The 11,602-nt window shown below is 38.4% G+C and overlaps 2 protein-coding genes across 2 annotated transcripts in view; both read left to right on the top strand.

Annotated features, from left to right (window-relative positions):
* LOC134670633 (neurobeachin) overlaps positions 1-1,458 on the top strand; it is a 604,515-nt gene extending 603,057 nt beyond the window's left edge. The window contains exon 53 of the mRNA XM_063528438.1: positions 21-1,458. Within this exon, the coding sequence (XP_063384508.1) occupies positions 21-111 (91 nt within the window). The 3' untranslated portion in view covers positions 112-1,458. The remainder of the gene's footprint in view (positions 1-20) is intronic.
* Positions 1,459-5,708: 4,250 nt separating this feature from the next.
* Positions 5,709-11,114, top strand: LOC134670588 (small ribosomal subunit protein uS3). The gene is made up of 4 exons (XM_063528388.1): positions 5,709-5,838; positions 6,131-6,434; positions 8,314-8,534; positions 10,906-11,114. The coding sequence occupies exons 1-4, from the start codon at positions 5,806-5,808 to the stop codon at positions 11,077-11,079; spliced, it is 732 nt and encodes a 243-aa protein (XP_063384458.1). The 5' UTR covers positions 5,709-5,805; the 3' UTR covers positions 11,080-11,114.
* Positions 11,115-11,602: the final 488 nt, after the last annotated feature.

Raw genomic sequence — 11,602 nt, forward strand, 5'->3', positions numbered from 1 at the left:
TCATAAATTTTCATTTCCAGATTCCTGCTCGCGGGTCTAGAGAACGGTTCCCTCGTGGTATTCCACATCGACTTCAACCGCTGGCACCACGAATACCAGCAACGCTACTGACTGCATTAACCGACTACAGTAAAACTGCAGTAAACCCCGCTGCAGTAGTCACCGACTGCAGTGCGTGTAATTAATTCAATTAAATCTCTAGTTAAATGTTACGAATGAATTTAGTACTCGCGTTAGTTGTTTCGTTTGTCGCTCGCCACAAACGCGATTAAGGCAGGTTCACTCCGACAGTACCTCTCATGTGACTTTTTGAAAACTCTAGCATGAAGCTAGTCGAATAATTTAATGACTATCTCAATATTCTCAATCAATTCTCAAAGAGATTTCAAATGTAAAGCTGTGTCCCGATCTAGTTTGTTGTAGATTGATCATTTTATGCGAGCCTTCCACAAGTTGCCCAAATCAGGCGCGCAATCTAAAGCAAAATGCTTGCGCTTTCGCTAGATTTGGACACATCACACATGTGTGGTACTAACGCGAGGTATTTAAAGTATCACTATTTACACAAAGCGGTGTATTTTATTCGCAACGATATAATCGCCCTGGAATTAAAAATGGCTTGAAATGATTTAGGTAATGTTAAAGGGCTTTCGTGTAAATAGTGTAGTGTTAGAGATAGGGAATGCAAATCGGTTATTTTTTGTATGGAAATAACCGCGGTTTCGGTTAATAACCGATTATTTCCATACAAAAAATAACCGAAAATAACCGATTTGCATTCCCTAGTTAGAGAAGTAATATTAAGGTAACGTTGACGTACAGGTTGTAAACTGTTTGATATTTTGTGTGAGCCGTAGCGAAAAGCTAATTCAATTAACATTTACATTCCATTTTCAAAGTATTATTTTATTTTTATTTTTGTGAGTAGATTAAGTTTACAATATTATTTAATATTTACAACATTTATTGAAGATTATTTAGTAGTGCCATAGGATAATGTTTTAATTATTGACTTAAAGTATTTTATGTACTTATTGTAAACGTACTATCTCCAACGATTGGCGTCCATTTAATCGGTTGACATAATGGTTAATTTGATGTACTTAATTTATACATTTTGGTGCAATATTTATAATTTATTTTACAGATTATTATTGTATGTATTAATTTTTAATTGTATGGTATTATTTCAGTATTGATCGATATAAATATTATTTCAATGAATTTTTTTGCAATATTTATTTTAAACTTAGCTTGGGAATTTTCCGATCAATTTCAATTTATACTAAGTGTACTTAACTTGTCTTTAAGAATCATTTTTGCAGCTCCTTCTATTTATTACTTCTCTATTCTTGTTATATTGGTGATGGGCTTCTTGTACTTAATTATTGTAGGAAATTATTAATTTTGTTTGTTTAAGATTTTTGGTTTTTATTAAATGGTTATACAAATATTTTAGTTTTTATTTCAATTTTCCTTTTCTTGTATTTTTTATGGATTATTTTTAAATTGAGAACCAGGATTTTATGACTGCAAAGGCGTTGATGCCACAGATAAAAAAATATGGAAAATGCGCGGCAAGTAACGTGTACGAGGGACGCGAAAGTGCCAACATGTAAACATTTTCGCTAATTATACTATGTCAATAAGCATGTAGCGGATAGAAAACTAAGGCTAAGTATAACTTGTGTTACGGCTGAGTATGGAATAATAGTTTTGTACGCAACACTCGTCTTGTGACGTTGTATTTATTGTACAATCGAGTTTTAAAAACTATATTTTTGCATCACAACACCCGCACCGCTCCTTCCGTTCTGTGATTTAGGCTTAAATGTGCACGTAGACTTACCTTCTGACTTTCCTATCTCGTGCCAAAACTAACTGTAATATAATATCGGGCAAGCAAATTCAGACTATCATAGAAATAATCTTACAGCGACCATTTTGAGCTTACTCTTACGAGAAAGCTAAGTCTATCTATAGTGCATAACTATTCAAATTTTCATAATTAATCAGTAGAAATAGGACTCGAAACTGTCGTATACCGCCCTTATATTAGATCTAAAATGGCATTGTGTTCTAGAGAATTCTATATTAAAGTTTAATTTCACGTATTAGTCTTCTAGAGAATTGTACAAATAACTTGAAACCCTTATTCTCACGTCCCACTGTAGTGTATGAGCAGCTATACTAGCTCGCTCTTTGAGAAACATAGTGTCACTATACAAAATTAAGAACCATTCGAATAGTGACGTTGTACTATTTTTGAAAAGTTGAATTTTCACAAATCATTTTGTATAGTGACACTATGTTTCTCAAGGAGCGAGCTGTAGCTCCTCGCTCCCTAGCTAGACTATTGCTAAGCTAATCGCTCTATGCTGTAGATAGTTTAGCAACTAAAGTCGGCAAAAAATAACACCTATGTCAATAATAATAAGGTTGAAACTCTGACGACTTTTCTTGCTGAACGATTAGTTATCACTAATAGTTATCTTGTAGAAAACAAAGCTACTTAATGCTTTCATTTCTGTAATGGCCCAGTAGTTACTATCATAATTATCTTCTTAGCTCTACCTTTCCCATAACTTCACTTAATTAATACGACAGAACCAGACAGAACATTTTATTTTCCTTATTACCACATAACGAACTATTTCGCGCGTTTCCTTATTACCAACATAATGCGTTTTGATCAAGGTCGGACTCCATTGGTTAAATTTGCTATACCTTAGACAAAACAACAACTGTTATTGGTTAATCGATGAACACAAAACGCGCGAAAACGTTACGTGGAAATGAGAAGCAAATTCTTCAGTGTTTAAGTTTGTAATTCAAAATACATAAAAGGAGAAACCTAACTTGATCTCTTACACGCACCTCACTAACCAGACGCTACACGCAATTCTGTCCATTATAATAAGATACCTAGCATAGTTCGTGAATGTTGGTTAGAATAACGTTTTTATTTCAATAGGCGTAAGGTACACTTTGTACATAATAATCACTGTCCATTTTATATTAAGCTGAATTAATATATTTAATGTATCTACGGTTACGATTGGATGTTTTTTTTAAATGCCTCGAACACGCAAGCGTAGCCACGGGCAGTAGAGCAACACACGTAATACATAATAGAAACATAGCGAAATCAGCCCCATGTCTCCTTTTAGTAAGTACATAGCTACTGCCTCCGCCTTTCGCACCGACCCCTAGTATAAGATGTTCGAAAACTTTATTGGCTTTATTACATTGAATTGTTGTTGACCGTATATTACTATTTATAGTTATAATACATATAATTACTAGGTTGTAGACACGCTATAGACATAGAACGAGGCTGGTGGCTCATAGGCAAAACATCTAGTTCCCGTGACATGTTTTCGCTATAACAAATTTTTTCATGTTCCCAATTTCTAAATTGTTTTTGCACAATACCTAGTAGTAATAGTTAATGCAATGTTTAGGTAACGTCAATAATTTCTGTGTAGGTACTTCATTGTTAGTTAGTTATACACGTTGTTATGTATTTTTTTAAATGATTTATGAGTATTAAATTAAAGTAGATTTTAAATGTTTTTCCAGTTGTGGGTCGAGCATAGAGTATAGAGCAAAGACCTGTCATCGGTCAAAATGGCGCATGTCAACTTGAGAATTTATAACGATTTAGAAATAATTACTGAAAAATTTTCTCAAAAACCTCGACAGCTCAAGAAGGCACGCGCTAATGTGCATCATGTGCACGTTACTTTGGCGAATGTAAAAGCTAGCTCTACACTTGTATCATTTTGCCGTATTTCCTGTCGCCGACGCACCGACGCGTAATTTATCTTAATCATCATTAGATTCATTAGTGTTGACTTATAATAACTTATACGTTACGGCAAAATGATATGTGTAGACCTAACTTTAACGATACCGATCACTGGCTTCGAGTAGTTCACCATTTCTAAATGTTCACTGCGGGTAGTTGCCACTCACCGTTCCGGTCCACATAAAGCCGAGTCCACACTTGTATCATTTTACGTAGCACTGACGCTTAATCATGATCGTTAGTGTTGAGTGTTGAGGCGAGTGATCACATTCCTACTCGATCACGATACGTGACGGTAATTAAGGAGTACTACGCGTGGGAAAAACGATGCGGCAAAATAATACAAGTGTGGACCGAGCTTAGGATCTTCTCAATTAGTTGCGTAATAACGTCTTTTCGATTACCACATTGTTCATAGGAAATTATTATTATGCTAAGTATATGGTGCGTTTGTATGTAATGAGAGGATCTTGAGTAATAAATAAATTGCATTAAATATACCCGATTTTTATTTATAACCACTTCTTGCGTAAGTTAGCGTAACCGACACTGATGGCAACGGAGCGCCAAATTTTTTCTACAATCTACAGGGCGTCCCATGGCTATGCCACATGGAGGGAAAGTACCCTGAATATTGTAGATAGAACATTTTACTGAAAGAAGACATTATTTAAATTTAAAAAACCATTTATTTTAAACTGCATTCATAGATTTTTAAATAATTACATAGTTGAACCGGGAATCGAACCCACTACACGAGAAAACAAATCACCTGTAGCTTTATCATACCGATCGAAAGGCTTCATCATAAGCCCCCATTCGCACGACAGCTTTTTCAACGCACGTTAAAAAAACGCTTGAATCTGTCCACACTCTAAATTCGACTTAATGACCAAGGCTTAAAGTAGAAAATCCAACAACGCTTGATAAAAAGCGCCACCGCTGTCGTGTGAATACATACATGGTTATCCATTTGTGTCATTCAAACGCTTTTTTAACGCGCTTTGAAAAAGCTGCCGTGCGAATGGGGGCTAACTGGGCTAAGGATTATTTTTTGCTAAATAACATAGTCATCATCATCATCATATCAGCCAGAGTACGTCCACTGCTGGACACAGGCCTCCCCCAAAGAGTGCCACAATGACCGGTCTTGCGCCACCCGCATCCAGCGGACTCCCGCGACCTTCACCAGGTCATCAGTCCACCTTGTGGGGGGTCTACCCACGCTGCGCCTTCCGGTACGTGGTCGCCACTCGAGAACCTTTCCGCCCCAACGGCCATCGGTTCTACGGGCAATGTGCCCCGCCCACTGCCACTTAAGTTTAGCGATTCGGAGGGCTACATCGGTTACTTTGGTTCTGCTGCGGATGGCCTCATTTCTGATGCGATCACGCAAAGAGACTCCAAGCATAGCCCTCTCCATTGCCCTTTGGGTGACTTTGAGCCTTCTTATGAGGCACACAATAACATAGTGTCAGAAACAAAAGGAAGGAATTTTAACAGAGAGGAGAGGAGAAAGTTCGGTTTTTGGAACTTTGCGATTTTCGTGATTGCGCTAGTGACGCACTCTACGTCGAGTTTGCGTAATATTCAGCGCATATATTATATTTTCAGTAATTTTCAGGATATTTTTTTTGTTGTATTATTTCTTACATCTGCGATGCGTACTACGATAGTCCTACGTTTATATGCTGCTCTCAAATAGCACGAAGAATACATTCGGGATGCAGCATATAGGCATTTTTAATTCCATCCAAATTAACCAACATTTAAATGAAAGGTTACATAAATAATAGAATATATTTATATTGTTAAATGATGCTTTAGAAGTTGTGTTTTTTACTCCTAATAAAGACCGTTATACAAATATATTTTTATTTAACATGATCAGAATAAAACAAATATTTGATTTCAGAACGTTACTCTCAAACTGACATTGACGTTTGTCTTGTCTGTTTCCGGCCTTTCAAGTTTTCTCAGCCCCCGTTGCAATCATGGCGGTGAACAATATTTCCAAAAAGCGAAAAGTATGTTGAAAAATGTGCCTTAATCTTTAAAATACATTCAGCAAAACGTTTAACAGTTCCATCTATACGTGTATTATGCAGTAAAAACAAAGTTTACTCAGTGAAAGTTGTGATGTTTTTGGATCTGTTTAGCTAAATTCGGTGTTCATTTCATTATATTTCTATACAATTTTCAACCTAAAGCATGGATAATTTTTCTGCTAATAGCGTCTGAACCCCAAATAAGTGTAAAAAGTGTTTCTTTGCTAAACAATATTTTGTGCAACTAACATAACCTCTTGGTGATTTTCAGTTCGTCGGAGATGGTGTGTTCAAGGCTGAACTGAACGAGTTCCTGACCCGTGAGTTGGCCGAGGATGGCTACTCCGGCGTGGAGGTGCGCGTCACGCCGACCCGGTCGGAGATCATCATCATGGCCACCCGCACGCAGAGCGTGCTGGGCGAGAAGGGCCGCCGCATCCGCGAGCTGACCTCGGTGGTGCAGAAGCGTTTCAACATCCCCGAACAATCGGTGGAGCTGTACGCCGAGAAGGTCGCCACCCGCGGTCTCTGCGCCATCGCTCAGGCCGAGTCTCTCAGATATAAACTTATCGGAGGTTAGTTCATTAAATTTGTAAATACATTTTTGCTGGTGGTGTATCCATTAAAGTTGAGATTTATTGATAAAATAAAATGTGTAAAAGAGTTTGAAAAGCTACTGACATGTCAAAAACAGATGATAAACTAGCAGCCAAACCAAATAAGTGTATTGTAAGTCCAGGCTTTTAATAAATTAGGATATGGCTCAAGAACTTGATAGTTGTGGGATTAGTCAACTGATTTCATGGCATTATCTGCACCCCAATTAACCTGACACTGCTACTACATAGTGGTATTGTTTTTCATTGGGGTCATATGAAACACCTTTGAATTTGTGTTTACTTTTTATTAAAGTAAGCACAGTGTACGAAGGTTACAAGTAAATCCTGATCGCCATTGTTATTTTTCCAAATTTTTAATTGTTTATACTAAAATCTGTCAAAACAAACCTTTTTGGGTAGATGCAAAAGCAACTCTCTGACTGTCTGTGTGCAGATAGTTTGAGGTCTGGGGAAGGACAGGATAGTTTTTATCAATGATCAAAATCAGTCAATGCCAACAAAGTTGCAGTTGTCAGGGTTGTAAACTAGTGATAATTATGGTGTATGCTAAGCATATTATGGCAATCATAAAAGCGCTGGTGGCCTAGTGGTAAGAGTATGCAACTTTCAATCCAGAGGTTGCAGGTTCAAACCCCAGCTTGTACCAATGAATTTTTCAGATATCATTTGCTATTTACCAGTTGCTTAAGGGCCCCCCCGCATCTGGCGTCTTTCAAGCGTCGGCGTCTGTCGGCGTCGGTCCAGCGCTATGGAAAATGACGTCGCTGCGCAGTTGCGTCGACGCTGCGTCGACGTCGGCCATAGAATTGTAGACGCCGACGCTCGAAAGACGCCAGATGTGGGGGGGCCCTTAAGGTGAAGGAAAACATCGTGAGGAAACCGGACTAATCCCAATAAGGCCTTCTTTAGCCTGTGGGTTGGAAGGTCAGATGGCAGTCACTTTCGTGAATACTAGTGCCTATGTCAATTCTTGGGATTAGATGTCAAGCTGTCCCCAGGCTCCCATGGGCCATGGCCGGTTGTTGACATTTTACCATGGCAAAATTCCGGGATAACAAGAGGAAAAAGAAGATATTGTGGCAATCTTATCTTAATACTAAATTATTCACGTTTATACACCTCTATTTTTACACAAATTATGACAGCAAGAAAGAAATTAATGCTTATGATTTTAACATTTATTATGTTACTTTCTGAGACTTTGATATGAGGCTGTTAGTCTGCATTTTCATAGACCAGGAGATTGTAACCTAACTCAGCACCATAAAAATACTCAGATCAGCTGAAATCAAAAAGCCTTCATCACCCTAAAACAAAGTGTGATCTTTGCTTCAGGGGGATGAAGCAACAATCATGCTCTTTCTTGGCATGCCAAAATATGGAAACATTGTTTCTGATATGGAGTCCAATGCAAGATCAAGACGCTTCCACGCTTCTGGCAAGATAAACAGAAACAAGTAATTACCAGTGATTGGACAAATTATCGCAAAACCATCAAAAATCATTTATATCTCAAAATAGGACAAGATTTATTAAACTCATATTATGTACACAGCGGCATGCAAATGAATAAAATAAATTGAAAATAAATAAAAGTTAAAAAAATAATTTAATAAATAAGTGTAATAACAATGAAAGTGTAAAAATAACAAAAACTCATGAAATTACTATTACTATCTTTATAAAATGTCCAGATTATACGCAAAAACTGCAGTTCTAAATTGTAAAAAAAATTGTATCATGTTCCATACTATATTTATTTTTGCTATAAATTGTCCGAAATCTGGTAATAAAAATTGTCCGAAATCTGGTAATAACCTACATGTTCCTCCAGGTCTGGCCGTCCGTCGCGCGTGCTACGGTGTGCTCCGCTTCATCATGGAGTCCGGCGCCCGCGGCTGCGAGGTTGTGGTGTCTGGCAAGCTGCGCGGCCAGCGAGCCAAGAGCATGAAGTTCGTCGACGGCCTCATGATCCACTCCGGAGACCCCTGCAACGACTACGTCAACACCGCCACCAGGCACGTGCTGCTGCGACAGGGTGTGCTGGGTATCAAGGTGAGGGCTCGTTGTATTTGTCAGAGTTCAAAAATAGGCAGAAGTTGGGGTTGCTAATTGAGCATTCCATGAAATTGTCTACCATTTGTCCCATACAAACGCGAATTTTCTGAAGATCTGCATGTATAAGAGTTTCCTTTTCTATGACAAATGGTCAAACATACGCGCAGAAAAATAATCGCCTGCTAATGCCGAAAAAAAGTCACAGGAAATAAAATGCGTTTGTACGGGACAGCCCGTATGTCGTTGTTTATGTGAGACACACATTAACAATCTGAATGCTCATGCTTGGCTGAAAATCTGCAGGCGAAATGAGATTTGTTTCTCAGTGCTACTTAGTACAACCATTCCTTGTGTCAGGCTGGATATGTCAACAAAAACAGTGCAATGTCTGAAACTGTAATGACCAAGTTATGTACATCATCTAGTAAGTTTGAAAGCCATAATCGTCGTACCATTGAAATGGTAGTAATTTCATCATATTTTTCGTTCGCACGCGTGATTATCCCGTCATGTGATCTATTTTAACGCTAAGGGCCCCCCCACATCTGGCGTCTTTCGAGCGTCGGCGTCTGTCGGCGTCGGTCCAGCGCTATGGAAAATGACGTCGCTGCGCAGTTGCGTCGACGCTGCGTCGACGTTGCGTCGACGTCGGCCATAGAATTGTAGACGCCAACGCTCGAAAGACGCTAGACGTGGGGGGGCCTAAATTGTACAGTTATTTTGGCTTGGTTTATATTATGTAAGATAGCCACAGTATCAGGGATGGCCGGCCTTGTGGCCGGTGGTCTAATTTACTGTGGCAGAGCGACCAGCTTGTTTATTGGAGGGTTCATCTGTATGGGCTCTTGTACGGTGCAAGCTGAACATTTATATTCTTCCTAAATGTGATTACTATTGCCTCTAGCTGCCAAGAGCCCTGTGAAAAGGCCTTCTAATTATTTTTGTATTAACGCAATATCGTTGACGCGATAAAATTGCATTTGTAGCACTTTTTAGAAAATAAATTATTCTTATTGGCCTTGGCAATTTTTGCACTATGCGCGGCTAGAGGGCTATACACGGCTGGCTATGTCAAAGAACAGAGATGTGACTTATTTGAAATACTTGTATTTAAAATGCAAATACAAAATGCAAAATACCTATTTTGTATTTAAATACCTTTTGAAGAAAACTATTTTGTATTTTATTTGAAATAGTTTTTGGGACCTATTTTCTATTTTCAAAATACAAAATACTTTATAGTAGGTAGGTAATGTAGGTAGGAGTTACAATCTCTCTGATGTGACAATCCTGGCAACTCTCTCATTCTTTTAACATGGAACTGTTGAATCTGTTTAGTAGTAACAGTCGCACATGACCACAAGTGTAGCGAGTTCAAGGCACGAGAAGAGAACAAACTTTTCTGCCCTGGTGAAACACAAACGAGAGGCATTAAATTGGCTAATTGGCTGTAAAACATTACAAATTATTGCTTTAAAAGTTGGCTGTTAAAAACCATCATCCATACCTACATCCTACCTAGGTTAATATGGGCCATTTTATTTAAAGTTGTCCCCTACATTTTTTTTTTCAAAATTGAGTTTTTTTATGTCTAGTCAGAATCACGAGCTCTTTCTATCCTTATAGGAGAAAAAAAGTGTCCCAAGGTTTTTTTCCCATTATGTTACCATTTTTTCATAGACTTTGTATGGCGGTTTCGGAATGGAAAGATAGAAAAATGTGTGGAAATTTTGGGACACTTTTATTCTCCTATTAGGATCAAAAGAGCTCATGATTCTGAGTAGAAATAACATAAAAAATCCCAATTTTGAGAAAAACTGTAGGGGGCAACTTTAAATAGAATGGCCCATATGAGCAAACAACTAGAAATTTGCACTTTAGATAGAGGATTGATTTCAAAGAATAAACAGAGTCTTTTCAACTCGGAAATTCCGAGTAATACTTTTTAATTCAGACTAGGTAGGTATTCACTACTCAGAGTACCTTTTATCGCAAAGTATTTGTATTTTAAAAAAGTATTTTGAAAATACCTATTTCGTATTTTGTATTTAAATACAAATTCAAAAACTATTTTGTATTTTGCATTTGAAATAGTGTTATCAAGGAAGTATTTGTATTTTGTATTTAAATACTTTTTATAAAGTATTTTTCACATCTCTGTCAAAGAATAATATGAGAAGACCCCTCTTCGATGTTGCATGGGAGGCTGGGAGGGTGATGATAAGTTAGATAACTAATCAAGATACCTATTCTCCTCTCCTCTTTCTTTGTTATCATAGTCAATTCCTTTTGTGTGATTGCCTCTATTAAATCTTCAATTAATTAAGAGAATATTTCAGACGTTCCTAACGTAAACTTTCATCCACAGGTCAAAATCATGTTGCCTTGGGACCAACAGGGCAAGAATGGGCCGAAGAAGCCCCAGCCCGACCACATCCTGGTGACGGAGCCCAAGGACGAGCCGGCGCCGCTGGAGCCCTCCAGCGACGTCCGGAGCCTCGCGCCCGCGCCGCTGCCCATCCCCGTGCCCGCCACGGCTTAGCTTTAAGCTATACAATAAAAAAAACTAAAAACTGATCTCTTCTTTTCACTCTTAAACCACCCATGTCCTAACAGGGCTTTCCAAAGTACTTTGTATCCCTTGCTATATTCAATGCTATAAGTACGATTCCCACCGAACGGGTGGGGTGGGAGCACATTTCACATTAGTAATATACAATATACGGCTGTTCCGGCGTGGCCCGACTTCAGCCGGTCGGTGGGATCGTACAATACGCTACACCTCAAGCTAAACTAGTCTGAAATCGCCTTAAGCAGAAAAAGTAACAGCAGTATAGCGCAATCATACAACTTTACAAGCTTCAATTAGTAAATTTATATTTTACCCCTTTCTTACAAATACATAAGTCAGAATGAAAGACAAACGATTAAGCTTTTCGACGCCGTGTCAGAGGGCTTACCGCGAACCACGTTCGACGTGTTGCCTCTTTATCGCACTTGTAAATTTGTCCGTAAGGTTGACAGGGAGGCAACACTTCGAACGTGGTTCGCGGTAGGCCCTCTGG

Source organism: Cydia fagiglandana, chromosome 14, assembly GCF_963556715.1.
Source record: "Cydia fagiglandana chromosome 14, ilCydFagi1.1, whole genome shotgun sequence".
Taxonomy (NCBI): Eukaryota; Metazoa; Arthropoda; class Insecta; order Lepidoptera; family Tortricidae; genus Cydia; species Cydia fagiglandana.

Excerpts from the sequence above, each read along its gene's own strand:
- LOC134670588 (XM_063528388.1), top strand. The coding sequence starts at position 5,806 with ATGGCGGTGAACAATATTTCCAAAAAGCGAAAA. Across the intron at positions 5,839-6,130 it reads ATATTTCCAAAAAGCGAAAA|TTCGTCGGAGATGGTGTGTT; the intron begins GTATGTTGAAAA and ends GGTGATTTTCAG. Across the intron at positions 6,435-8,313 it reads CAGATATAAACTTATCGGAG|GTCTGGCCGTCCGTCGCGCG; the intron begins GTTAGTTCATTA and ends ATGTTCCTCCAG.